The sequence below is a fragment of the Leucoraja erinacea genome, chromosome 10 (genome assembly GCF_028641065.1).
Source record: "Leucoraja erinacea ecotype New England chromosome 10, Leri_hhj_1, whole genome shotgun sequence".
Lineage (NCBI taxonomy): Eukaryota > Metazoa > Chordata > Chondrichthyes > Rajiformes > Rajidae > Leucoraja > Leucoraja erinaceus.
In genome coordinates, this window is record NC_073386.1 from 51822191 (window position 1) to 51834869 (window position 12679).

Consider the following 12679-nt stretch of genomic DNA (forward strand, 5'->3'; position numbering starts at 1 on the left):
GAAGGTGGTATCAGAGCATGAAAACTAACTTCACCTATTCCTTCTCTTCAGAGATGCTGCCTCACCCGCTGAGTTACTCCAGCATTTTGTCTCGACCTCCAGGTTTAGCAGCAGCTTCTTGCCTACAACCATCAGGCTATTAAACACTACCACCTACAAATAGGCCCTGCATTATATAGACTTGGTGGCATTATTTTTGACTTTGCACTATTATCTCTATCTATTGAACTTCTATTGTAGTTTATTAAGGTGTTTACAGAGTACTATGTTTACATATCTGTTGTGCCGCTACAGTTAAGAATTCATTGTTCTGTTTCAGGACATTTGAAAATGAAACACCCTTGACTCTTGAGTATGTACCCGAGTGTATGGAGAGGAGAAACAAGAGCGTTAGGAAGAGTAGCATTCCTTGGGCCACCAGCACATGCCCAGAATTTTGTTTGTCATTCATTCTCCAACATAACCTTGTTAATATTGTCGCCTATTTTTCGACAATAGTACCCATTGATCAGAACGGTAGAATTGGCAAATCAGTCATTGATCCGTTTTCTAAATTATGAATATCCATAATTAAAATGAACATCCAAAGATATAATTAAATATGATTTTATTTGGCAATAAAATTGTCAAATTTACCAAAACAATTATTATAAATATTGTACGACAAAGAACGTCACGTGGATAGTTAATGTTGCAAAAGCCACACGTTCTGAATTTATTATGACAATACATTTTTTGCTCATTTAAAGATTGGTGGATGTAACCCAATAGTAACAAGATCCCATCGATAAAGAAGATAAAGCATCATTTTCATCTTGCACAAAATATAACTTAAAAATGGACTTCAGAACCCTAGAACAGCAGTTCATAATAGTCACATTTCAAAAGATAACTACCCTCCCCCACATATAGAAAGCAGACCTTATACATTCATACAGCATGGAAACAGGCCCTTCTACCCAGCAAGCCCACACTAACCATCAACTACCATTTGGTCAACAAACCATCAACTAACCCTTAGTCAACCCCAATTTTTATTCTTCCACATTCCCATCACCTCTTAAAAATAGCGGAGTCAGGAGATATGGGGAGAAGGCAGGAACAGGGTACTGATAGGGGATGATCAGCCATGATCACATTGACTGGCTGTGCTGGCTCAAAGGGCCAAAATGGCCTACTCCTGCACCTATTGTCTAACTCTCAGTACATTCCAAGATATACCTGCAACCTAGGGGTGATTTAGTGGCCAATTAACCTACCTACCACTATGGGATGTAGGTGGAAACCCACATGGGCAAAAAGGAGAAAGACAGAAAGAGAGGTCAGGATTGAACCCAAACCTCTGGCACAGCAAGGCAGGCAGCTCCACATATTGCAGCACTCTCTTTTCTTAGTACAAGTGAAACCACTGAAACATAGGTTAAATCTGTGATAACATCCAAACTGAAGTCACACAACTGTAGAACAATGAATAATATTGGACTGCAATACAATAAAATCAGACAATAATGGACCATGGTGGGGCTGATGTCTGTTATTGCCGATTAACCCATGTTTGTGAGGACAGATACGCCAGGAGGCAATGTAAAGGTCGGCCCCACACGCGGCACGCCAGTGGACGGGCCCAGTACACACGCAGCCTTCATGCTGCTGCCTCCCTCTGCTCCCACAACCGAAGCTCCCGCTACGCGACTCCAGCTCTTTGGGAAACTGGCGGAAGGGGGTGGGGGCTTTTTCATGGGAACCTCGGTCTGCTATAACTGAAATCCGCTATAAAGAGGTCCGTTATTGTGAGGGTTTACTGTATATATTGCAAGCTCAGCAGATTAGGATCACTGTAAAAGACATGGAAATTATGCATAAAACAGTCCAGATCAAATTACAAATCATTAGTATAATTTTAAACTCTTCATAAAGCATACAACATATGCAGTGATGCCATATCATTGTTCATTCATGAATATGAGCAATAACTCATGTGCTGCATTTTCCCCAACTTGCGTTGTTCCTTCATTTAACATGATATTTTAATTATTGCTACAGGAAGGGTTTTAATAACTGATTATCTTGACAGTGCCTTATATACTATAACGAGCGGCAATTTATTTAAAAAAATGTAAAATAATATTTTAGATCTACAAAAACCGTACCCTGAAACAAATGTTATTCTTTTCAACAAGCAATCCCGTTTCCGTAATAATGCATGTAATGATTTAAATACCGAAAACTAAAATAGTTTACTAAAATTTTCTTTCAAAGAAAATAATTTGTTTAAAATAATTTAAGAAATTCAGATAAAACTACGTCTTGTAATGTTGAACAATGTACAAATGGTGCTAACTGGATTTTGTCCCAAAGTTTAATTCCTGTACAATGATGTCTTCAAAAGGAACTTCAGTCTGCTGGTAGTCTTCACGCATTTTAGAGGCCATTCTTGATCAATTCATGGACCCCGTTTTCATCGATGATCAGTGGAGCACGGAAGTCGTGTCCTGCAACATGTTTTCCCAGACCCTGAAACACACATCTCTTTTAGCTCTACGAAAAAGACTGTGTGTCATATGAACAATTGGAGAATACTGTCACTGCCGACAATGCCACTAATCTAATTAAGAAGTTGGAAGTTATGTTACAACTGTACAAGATGTTGGTGAGGCCGCATATGGAGTACTGTCTTCAGTTTTGGTCACCATGCTGTACACTTACAAAGAAAAACACCTTTTGGAGATACAGCATGGAAACCGGCCCTTTGGCCCACCGAGTCCTCAATGACCAGCAACCAACCCACGATCCTGCAGGGACCATTTACAGAAGCCAATTAATTAGGGACCATTTACAGAACCCAATTAACCAACAAGCCTGTACGTCTTTGGAGTGGGGGAGGAAACTGGAGCACCCAGATAAAATTTGTGTGGTCACAGGGAGAACGTACAAACTCCGTACAGACAGCACCCGTCGTCAGGATCACTGGCGCTGCAAGGCAGCAACTCTACCGCTGCACCACCCGATGGGAAGAATGTTGTTAAGCTGGAAAGAGAGTAGAGAAGATTTACAGGGATGTTGCCAGGATATGAGGGTTGAGCTAGCGGGAGAGGTTGGAACTTTATTTCTCCCAGAGTGCAGGAGGGAGTGGGATGATCTTAGAGAGATGCAAAATAATCAGGAGGGAAATAGATAGGGTGAATGCAGAGCCTTTTACCCAGTGGAGTGGAATCCAAAATGAGCACACATGTTTTGGGTGAAAAGGGCAAGATTTAATACGAACCCATGGGGCAACCTTTTCAGAGGGTGGTGGATATATGTAACGAGTTACCAAAAGAGGTAGTTGAGGCAGGTACCCTAACAACATACAAAATACATTTGGACAGGTACATGGACAGTAAAGGTTGAAGGATATGGGCCAACTGGGACTAGCTCAGATGGGGAATCTGTGTTTCATAACAAGTTGGCCTGAAGGGCCCATCTGCCTACACACTGTCTGTATGACTCCATTCCCTTCCTGTTCATGCACCTCTATATTGCCTCTTAACCATCACCATCTTATCTGCTTTCACCACCACCCTTGGCAGATATTCACAGCTTTTACCATGCTCTGTAAAAAAAAAAAAGCTTCCAGACCATCTTATCTGCTTTCATCCCACCACCCTTGGCAGATATTCACAGCTTTTACCATGCTCTGTAAAAAAAAAAAGCTTCATAGATCTTCTAACTTTTCCCTGCTCTCCTAATCCTCTACTCTCTAGTAACTTTTTGATATTTCCACTGTGAGAGGGGGAAAAAATTGACTTTCTAACCTAAGCTCTTCATAATTTTATATATTAGGTTGCTTCCTCAGCCTACAACATTGCAAAGAAAACTATCCGAGTTGGTCCCACCGCTCCTTGTAGCTAATGCTCTCCAATCCAGGCAACATTCTGGTATGCCTCTTCTATACGATTCCCCGAAACCTCCACTTTTCTGAAATGTGGCACCCACAACTGCATCCAATATTCCAAATGTGGCCTGACCACAGGTTTAAAAAAAAAAATTATACAGCTGCATCATGACTTCCTGACTGACTAAATGAAGGCAGGCATGGCATTTGTCTTCTTTACCACTATCTTCTTATGTTGCCACTTTCAAGGAGCCTTGAACTTGTAGCTCATGATCGCTCTACACATCAATACTTATGCTCCTCATCAGAGCCCTGCCATTTACTGTATACTTTCCTCTTGCATTTGATCTCCCATTGTGCAACATCTCACACTGGTCTTGATTAACTTCATCTGTCTATGTAACTATGAAGCACCTGGAGAAAACCAATGCGGTCACAGGGAGAAAATACAAACTCCGTACAGACAGCACCCGTAGTCAGGATCAAAGCTGGGTCTCTGACGTGCGAAGCATCAACTTCACCGCCGTGCCACCCCGTTGGTTATTATATTCACAAAATTGAATATTTAATTGAAAACACCGATCAGAAATGTTTGCTAAATTGGAATTCCTTAGCCGTAAGCATTTGAAACTAATTACAATACTATTTGTTACAGCTTCTAATAACCGACCAACAATATTACGGCATTCCTCCATCCTTTAAACATACTCACCTCTCCAGCATAAGACACAAGCGGTGAAATTTCACATTTTATTGGAAGATCCGTCAACTCTTTCATACTGAAAAGTAAAATATAATTTTTAGCAACTTAAAGGTATTCCCTCAACAAATAAAAATCTTCTTAGAATCTATTCACCACCATACACAAAACAATATCTAATTTCATTTAAGTAAATATTGATGGGTTTTTTAAAGGCTTAATCAAATTAGAATTGGAAACTATTATTTTTGGTTATTGATTTTATAACTACAGGGCATCACCAGTTCCCTGGATTGTGATAATGGCATTCATTGCAAGAGGGACTGTTTAATCTCAATCACTATGGATCAATTGGAGGCATCAACAAGGTTCAAACCCATGCTGCAAGTCAACAGAACATTCACAGATGGATCAAAACTCCAGAAGAGTAAATGGAGGGAATATTTTGCATTTAAAATATCAAATCAGCGTGCAGTTTATAATCATGGCAAATTAAACTCTTGCTTGGATAACATAACTACGGTCTTTGACCCAGCTATTTGATTCCAGAAATGATGCTTTGTAGGTTCAAGAAATTCAAGCCAATTTTCCATATGAGCATAAAGATTGGCTTGGAAGAATAGCAGCCCAATGATGCAGCTGGTAGAGCTGCTGCCCCACAGCGCCAGAGACCCAGGCACAACCCCGATCTCGGGGGATGTCAGTGAGGTGTTTGCATGTTCTCCCTGCGAGGCATGGGTTTCCTCCCACATCCCAAAGACATGCGGGATTATTGGCCTCTGTAAATTTAGTGGATGAGAAAGCGGGGATAATGCAGAACTAGTGTGAACAATCGGCACAGATTCGGTGAGCTGAAGGGCCTGTTTCCATGCTGCATCTCTACACAAAACTAAAACGTAACTCAAAACAAATGCTTGAGCCAATTTACTTTCAGTTAACTTTGTAATCAGTGTGCTCAAATACACTTTTCTGCTCAATCATCATTAACAATAATGGAATAAAAGGGCAACATAATTTTAAAATAATTTTGGTTAATCTAATTGTGGATAGATTCTTTAGAAGACATAACACAAGTGACCCAACCAACCACCAATGCTTAAGTTAACATGTTAAAAATATCCATGCATTCAAACCTTTTTCTGTGTTAGTATGTGCCTTTCACCACGCATCTAATAAGGTAAGCATTTACCAGCAACTGCCAATGTCTAAACCCAGATGATGAATAAAAAGGACATGGACATGAACTATCTCTGAGGAACAATGACATTGTGGAGTCAATTTGCATTTCATAAATTGAACAAAGCTCTGAGAAACAATGACATGAAAATATTATCCTTAAAAAAAACGAGCAAATCAAATATTTCAATAGCTTTGGGTGCAAATGGACATCTACAACCAGATCGATTACAAACAATTCAGAAAAAAATTGAAGAGCAAAGGATTCTCAAACTGAAAACAAAACGTGTAAAGGTATAAAATAAAGTGCTGAAGGGACTCAGCAGGCCAGGCAGCATCTGTGGAGGGAATGGACGGGCGTCATATCAGATCAGAACCCTTCCTCAGACTGATATTAGGGGGAATGAAGGCTACAAAAGAGAGGTGGCGGAAGGATAAATCCTGCAAAGAGATCGGTGGTGACTGGTGAAGAGGGTTTCATTGGCAGATGGTTGGAGTAAGTGACAAAGATGAGAGATGAAAAGGCGACAAAAATGTCAGATAAGGAGAAAGGAGGAGTGAAATGTAAAGCCAGAGGAAGGGAAATTGGTGGAAGGGAATTGGAGGGGGGGAAACGAAAGGGTATGATAAGGAACAACTTTATTTGGATGTCTTAATATTTTGTAATTCAGTCCGGCTAAGTACACAACTTTTTATTTAGCATTTATCTTTCATTTACAAGAGATATAATGATCTATACAGGACAAAAGTATTTGCAAAAAACACCAAATCAGACCAGGCCGGTCTGATAGCAAGTCTCCCTTACATTCCAACTAGTGTGTATTGAAGGTGCACAAAGACCTCTGTTATTCCATATTTGAGGTAGATCTTTTAAAATTTTGTTTGGAAAATAAGTTTGGACTTGGCTAACAAAAATAATGCACCCTTCACAATTGACAATTGCTCATCTAACCTTGATGTGTTTCCAAAGCACATTGGAGAGAGCTAAAATATCACAATTAGACAAAAATACCCAAGAAAACCTGTGCTTTGCTTTGAGCTTTTACACACTGGCAGTGTATTGAGGTAAGTATTTTGCTTCAGTCTAGTGTCTTGCTTTAGCGAAGCACCCGTGACCCATCACCATGCATTAAACTGAACCCAAGATATTTACTTGTCATTGACAACAGCAGTGACTGCTTCTGACATTCCAGTCGCCGAACTGCCACATGGGAAGAAAAAGTGAGTTAATGGGAAAAAAAAAGCCAAAAAAAAGCAACAAAACCACAAAATGTTACAAATAAAAACTGGGATCAAAATAAAAATTAACAAATTCTACTAGGCATAAAATGTAGTTAATATTCAGATGTGGATTTTAATAGAATTTGTAACGTGGTGAAAGATGGATAACACCGATGTTTTCAATTTTCTCCTCATTCTTTCAATGAAAGCAGGACAGGGTCCGAGACAACCTAGTTAGTTTACTTTAAATTCATCTGCAAAATAGTAAACTCATAGTACACATTTCGTATTAGAGATCTTGAACTTAATAAAAGTGGTTGTCAATAATTAAACAGAGTTTCCAGTTTTTCCACAAAAGCACTGTGATAACTATTAGATTAAAATGTAATTTTCTAAATACTGCACCAATTTTCATCACCTAAATACGTAGTCAGACATGCATATATTCATTCATTTGAGGAAATTAAAGAAAAAGCGATCAGTACTTTTCACCACCATTACAACTTTATTGAAATAGAAATGTGAAATTTAAACATTATGAAATATGATAAAGGACATTTTTAAAGAAACAAATACAAATTATATCCTATGACTAATTCAGAAATTTGGAACTGCTATGAAAATCTATTATACTGAAAACCATCCGTTGAGCTGATTGTTAAATTGAAGTACGAAATAGCGAGAGCATGGGAAATATTTTATACAGTAGCAACTTTAAAGTGACCTAAAATGGGAAACATATCAAAGTATAATCTGAATGCCATTATGTCAATGCCATCAATGAAGTTCAGAATTTCAAACAAAAGCTGAGAGCAGAACAAGTGCTTGGGAAATGGAAGGGGTGAGGAATTAATGAAATTTACAATTAGAAGGGAAGTGGCCATTAGAACCTTTCCAAATGGCTGCCATCGATGTGGTGAAAGTCATCCCAGTACACACTTCGGTAGAGCATTCAATAATTTAAACTCTGCCACAAGCAGAATGCTTTCCGGTAGGCGGCGCGGCTCTGGCCAGCAGCGGCCTCTGCAGTCTGTCCGCGTTTTTATTATTTTTTGTCTGTGCTTTTAATGTAGTTTTTGTTATTTTTTGCTGGGGTGTGTGTTGGGGGGGGGTGGGGGTGGGTGGGGGGGGGGGGGAAAACTTTTAAATCTCTCCCTAGTGACTGGAGACCCAATTTTTTTTCTCGTCGGGCTCCGTTGTCGTTGAGGCCGCAACGAGGAGCGGCCTCCAACAGGAAGAAGCCGGGGACTCTGGTGCTACTCACCGTTGCCGTCGCGGATCTGGCCGAGACCGGAGAGGTTGGAGTGGTGGAGGAACTCTGCTGCTGCTGCTGCTGCGTCCGATGCTCTAGCTGCTGAGTCGGGGGCTGCTGCTGCGGTCTGCGGACAGCGGCGCCGGGAGCCCGCGGATCCCTGGAGAGACACCGCTTTTCGGGGCTCCTGCAACGGAGCTGATTCTCCCGCCCGTGGGGTCGAAGAGCTCCTGGAGCGGGGCCTCACTACACCGCCCCGCGCGGCTGGAATGGCCGCGGGTACTTGCGAGCGCACACCGGGGGCTCCAACACCAAGACCCGGTGTGCGACCTCGCACCACCCGGCGTGGCTTTAATGGCCGCGGGGCAATCGCCATCGCCAGCCGGGGGCTTTGACTTTGACTCTGACATCGGGGGGGGGAGAGTGCAGTGGAGAGATAAGTTTTTTTTTGGCCTTCCATCACAGCTATGTGATGGATGTTTATGTAAAATTGTAATTATGTTGTGTCTGGGTCTATTTGTGTGTAATGTATGGCTGCAGAAACGGCATTTCGTTTGGACCTCTAGGGGTCCAAATGACAATTAAATTGACTCTTGACTCTTGAAGTAGCTGGAGCTGTGGGCTAATAAGTCTTTGGGTTGTGATGGACTTAAGTGAAGTGGCTGATGAGGTAGCTGCACTGCTTTAAATTTTCTAACATCCCCTTGTTTCAAGAAAGCTTCATTCATCTGGAAAATAGTGAGTGTAACTTTTTTTTTTTAAATCAGAAAGGAGGAAATTACTTTCTGGTTAGCTTAACATAAGGAGTATCTATTACTAAAGATGCTATAGAAGGGCACTTAGAAATTTTCAAAGTTATCAAGCCAACCAAAAAGATTGAGACCCATCTTCAGATCTCGACCCAAAACGTCACCTATTCCTTCACTCCATAGATGCTGCCTCAACCGCTGAGTTTTTCCAGCATTTTTGTCTACCTTCAATTTTTCCAGCATCTGCAGTTCTTTCTTAACCAAAAAGATTAGATAGGTTCTGTGAGCGGGTGCCGATCAGGCAAATGGCGTATGAAGTGAGAGAATGCGAAATTGTCCACTTTTACAGTAGAAAATAAATGAAGACTTCAGAGCTTCATTACTTAGAGGGACAGGCTATCTTGGCAATAAAGGGAGAGAGTATGCAGGTATTATAGTTAGAAAAGCTAACAGAATGTTATTCTTTATTGGTAGGATAATTGAATGCAAATATTGAGGTTATAGCTCAAGTATACTTTTGAAAGTATATCTGGAGTACACTATACTGTATATGGAGCTTATTTAAAGAATAATCAGGATGTGATAACCATTTCCATTCCAGTTGCTGAAAGTTGCACAATGTAGTATTTCTGTGCTGTAGGAATATATTGATGATGCATTGACACGACATGCAAGACGCCTCCTAATGTCACCGCTGCATATGGGTACTGCCGAGAAAATTCAGTGTTTTCATTTTTTTGGGTCAACAACGAGGGAGTTAAATTAAAAACACAGAAATATACACACAATTTTAAAAGGCAAGCTCTTTCACTACAAATATGGTGGCTTTATTAATGCACTAAACCATCAATATTTGCTTCATGTATTAATTCTCAGGACGCAGCATTGCTGACATGGCCAACATGTTTTACTATCCCTAGATAGAATTTCCAAATCACTGCAAGCGGTGTTGTGGAAGTCATCCCAAAATACCGGTCGGTAGAGTATTCAATAATTTCAACTTTGCCACAAACCATGTGAACTGTGATGTACACCTACATGTTTTCGGAAGGAAACCCATAGGCGAAGAGCTTTGCATGCACCTTGCCTTCGTCTAATCAGGTGGTGGGAACCAACAGATTTAGGAGGGGCTAACAAAGAAAGATATAGCTTGCCAAACAACATACCTGGGAATTGCAGCAATCCTTGATCCATTTTCATCAACAAAGTGCCCACCTGCATTTAGTACCCAGCGATGGTGGAGAGACATCAATGCATGGCGTGCAGTTGTAGGTGTGTCTTTCCCATCTTGACTATCTGCGTTCTTCAATGGAGAGAACTCATCCTCTCGCAAGACTTCAAATATTACAAATTTCCTGTGAAAATATACATTAAGTAACTTCTAAGAATTGGAAACTGAATATTAGACTTCACATAGCATGAAAATAAAAACTTAAATACAACTATATACATTTATTCAGCGCTTTTTTGTTGCTACATTGTACCAGCAAATAGTTTTTTAAATTGACAGAAATATTAACATTACAAAAGGATTAACAAAGCTTACATTTTTTTTTAAATTAGATGGTCAGGCCCTTAAACAGCTTATAATACAACAACATATTTTCTGCATATTTTAAAAGTTCAATATATAATTCCACAAGAACATTTATAACAGGGCAATATTTCTTCTGCAGTCGCATAGGGCTCTGCTTAGACCACATCTGGAGTATTGTGTAGTTTTGGTCTCCTAATTTGAGGAAGGACATCCTTGAGGCAGTGCAGCGTAGGTTCACGAGATTGATCCCTGGGATGGCGGGACTGTCATACGAGGAAAGATTGAAAAGACTAGGCTTGTATTCACTGGAGTTTAGAAGGATGAGGGGGATTCTTATAGAAACATATACAATTATAAAAAGGACTAGACAAGCTAGATGCAGGAAAAATGTTCCCAATGTTAGGCGAGTCCAGAACCAGGGGCCACAGTCTTAGAATAAAGGGGAGGTCATTTAAGACTGAGGTGAGAAACAACTTTTTCGCCCAGAGTTCTGAATTTGTGGAATTCCCTGCCACAGAGGGCAGTGGAGACCAAGTCACTGGATGGATTTAAGAAAGTTAGATAGAGCTCTCGGGGCTAGTGGAGTCAAGGGATATGGGGATAGGGCAGGCACAGGTTATTGATAGGGGACGATCAGCCATGATCACAATGAATGGCGGTGCTGGCTCGAAGGGTCGAATGGCCTCCTCCTGCACCTATTTTCTATGTTTCTACAACACAGTGAAAGATTACCTTGTGTCATGGCAATTCTTATTTAAAAGAAGTTGATACGATTTAGAGAGACTGAGGAGGTCATGAAATTGGGCGAGTTTGTGCTGCACAAAATTCTCAGCGAAGTAGTGTATCTGATAAAATAGCTTTGAACACAAGACAATGCATCCAAATGCATAGCACAACTCCTAGAATTGATCTCGACAGTTAAAAGCTACCTCCGTTCAGCATAGTCTGCAGCTCCTTCTGGTCCCCGACTCCTTACTTCTGCAAAATATTTCTCCTACTTTGCTATTAGCAGAAACCTTGAAGACAACTTTGTCGGCTGCAGTGGCATTCTTCATTGTGCGTTTTTGTCATCTTATGCCGCCATTATCCACCCTCAAATGAAGAATGGCCTCTTGAACAAGTTATGCTAAAGCACGAGATCCTTCTTACCATAGCTATAGAGAAGTAAAATGTATTAGAACATTCGCGCAAATAAAACTTACTTGGAAAATTGAAATATGTCAAACACAAATTTTTCCATTTTAATTCCATTAGGTTTGTCCGGATTAATTTGTTGACCTTGATCATTAATGTAAGGAATTTTCTTCCGGGCAACGTGATGCTGCAATTTAGGCTCATGGATTCTACAAAACAAAGAAACAAAAAAATAAAAATAGACTTATTCAGCAATGGTGAACCAGTCAAATATTTACTGAATGGATACTGACAACAACCATACTTGCAAAATGAACCTTATGTATTTGAACGTATTTTAACTTACGTCACAACGTCCTTTAAAAATTGTAGTGTAAAGTAGTGGTTACAGATGTTCCCTGCATTGAACATCAAATGTCCATCAGCATTCCGTTTCTGGGCAGTAGCTAGGGTGATCTCACTGTACTCCACAACTTGATACAGGCCATTCACTTTACACACAACACCAACTGCCTCGGTTGGGTGTGTCTTTTCTACTACCTGAAATTAAATAAAAAATATCTTAAACAACCACTAGTCGATTCACTTACCCAACAGCAAAAGCGATCTTACATGTTACATCAATAATCTTTTGCCACTTGTCGAAAACTGCATAAACTGACACCAATAAGTTTCCAAGCTTAGTTTATTTTACAGTCAACAATTTTTCTCTCCAACATCAAGAATTTGAGAAAACACAGAATGGAAATCGACTGGGCCCCAAACATATGCACATGCTCATTCAGAATATCCACCAACACAAGTAAACCAAAAATCACAATCAAGGTGCTCTTTCCTTATGTAGTAAAAAGGAACTGCAAATGGCATACACAATTCCTTATCATTCCTCTCATTATTTTTTGTGCAATTTAAAAGTAAAAACGTCATAAAAAATCTTCTTGGGAAATAATCTTTGTTCGAGGGAGCTAATTTTGCAAACTCTTCAAAACGGATTCATGGACCATGATATGGGTCAGGCAGCATCTGTGGAGAACAT

General features: G+C 40.2%; 1 protein-coding gene across 2 annotated transcripts in view; it reads right to left on the minus strand.

Annotated features, from left to right (window-relative positions):
• Positions 1–590: 590 nt before the first annotated feature.
• uap1 (UDP-N-acetylglucosamine pyrophosphorylase 1) overlaps positions 591–12679 on the minus strand; it is a 32634-nt gene continuing 20545 nt past the window's right edge. The window contains exons 5-10 of one of the 2 annotated variants that reach the window (XM_055642303.1): positions 11990–12183; positions 11712–11852; positions 10139–10327; positions 6904–6951; positions 4587–4653; positions 591–2514 (exon numbers count right to left, since the gene is read on the minus strand). In XM_055642303.1, coding sequence (XP_055498278.1) covers positions 2422–2514; positions 4587–4653; positions 6904–6951; positions 10139–10327; positions 11712–11852; positions 11990–12183 — 732 coding nt within the window. In that variant the 3' untranslated portion in view covers positions 591–2421. The remainder of the gene's footprint in view (positions 2515–4586; positions 4654–6903; positions 6952–10138; positions 10328–11711; positions 11853–11989; positions 12184–12679) is intronic. The other variant, XM_055642304.1, reaches the window with a different exon arrangement.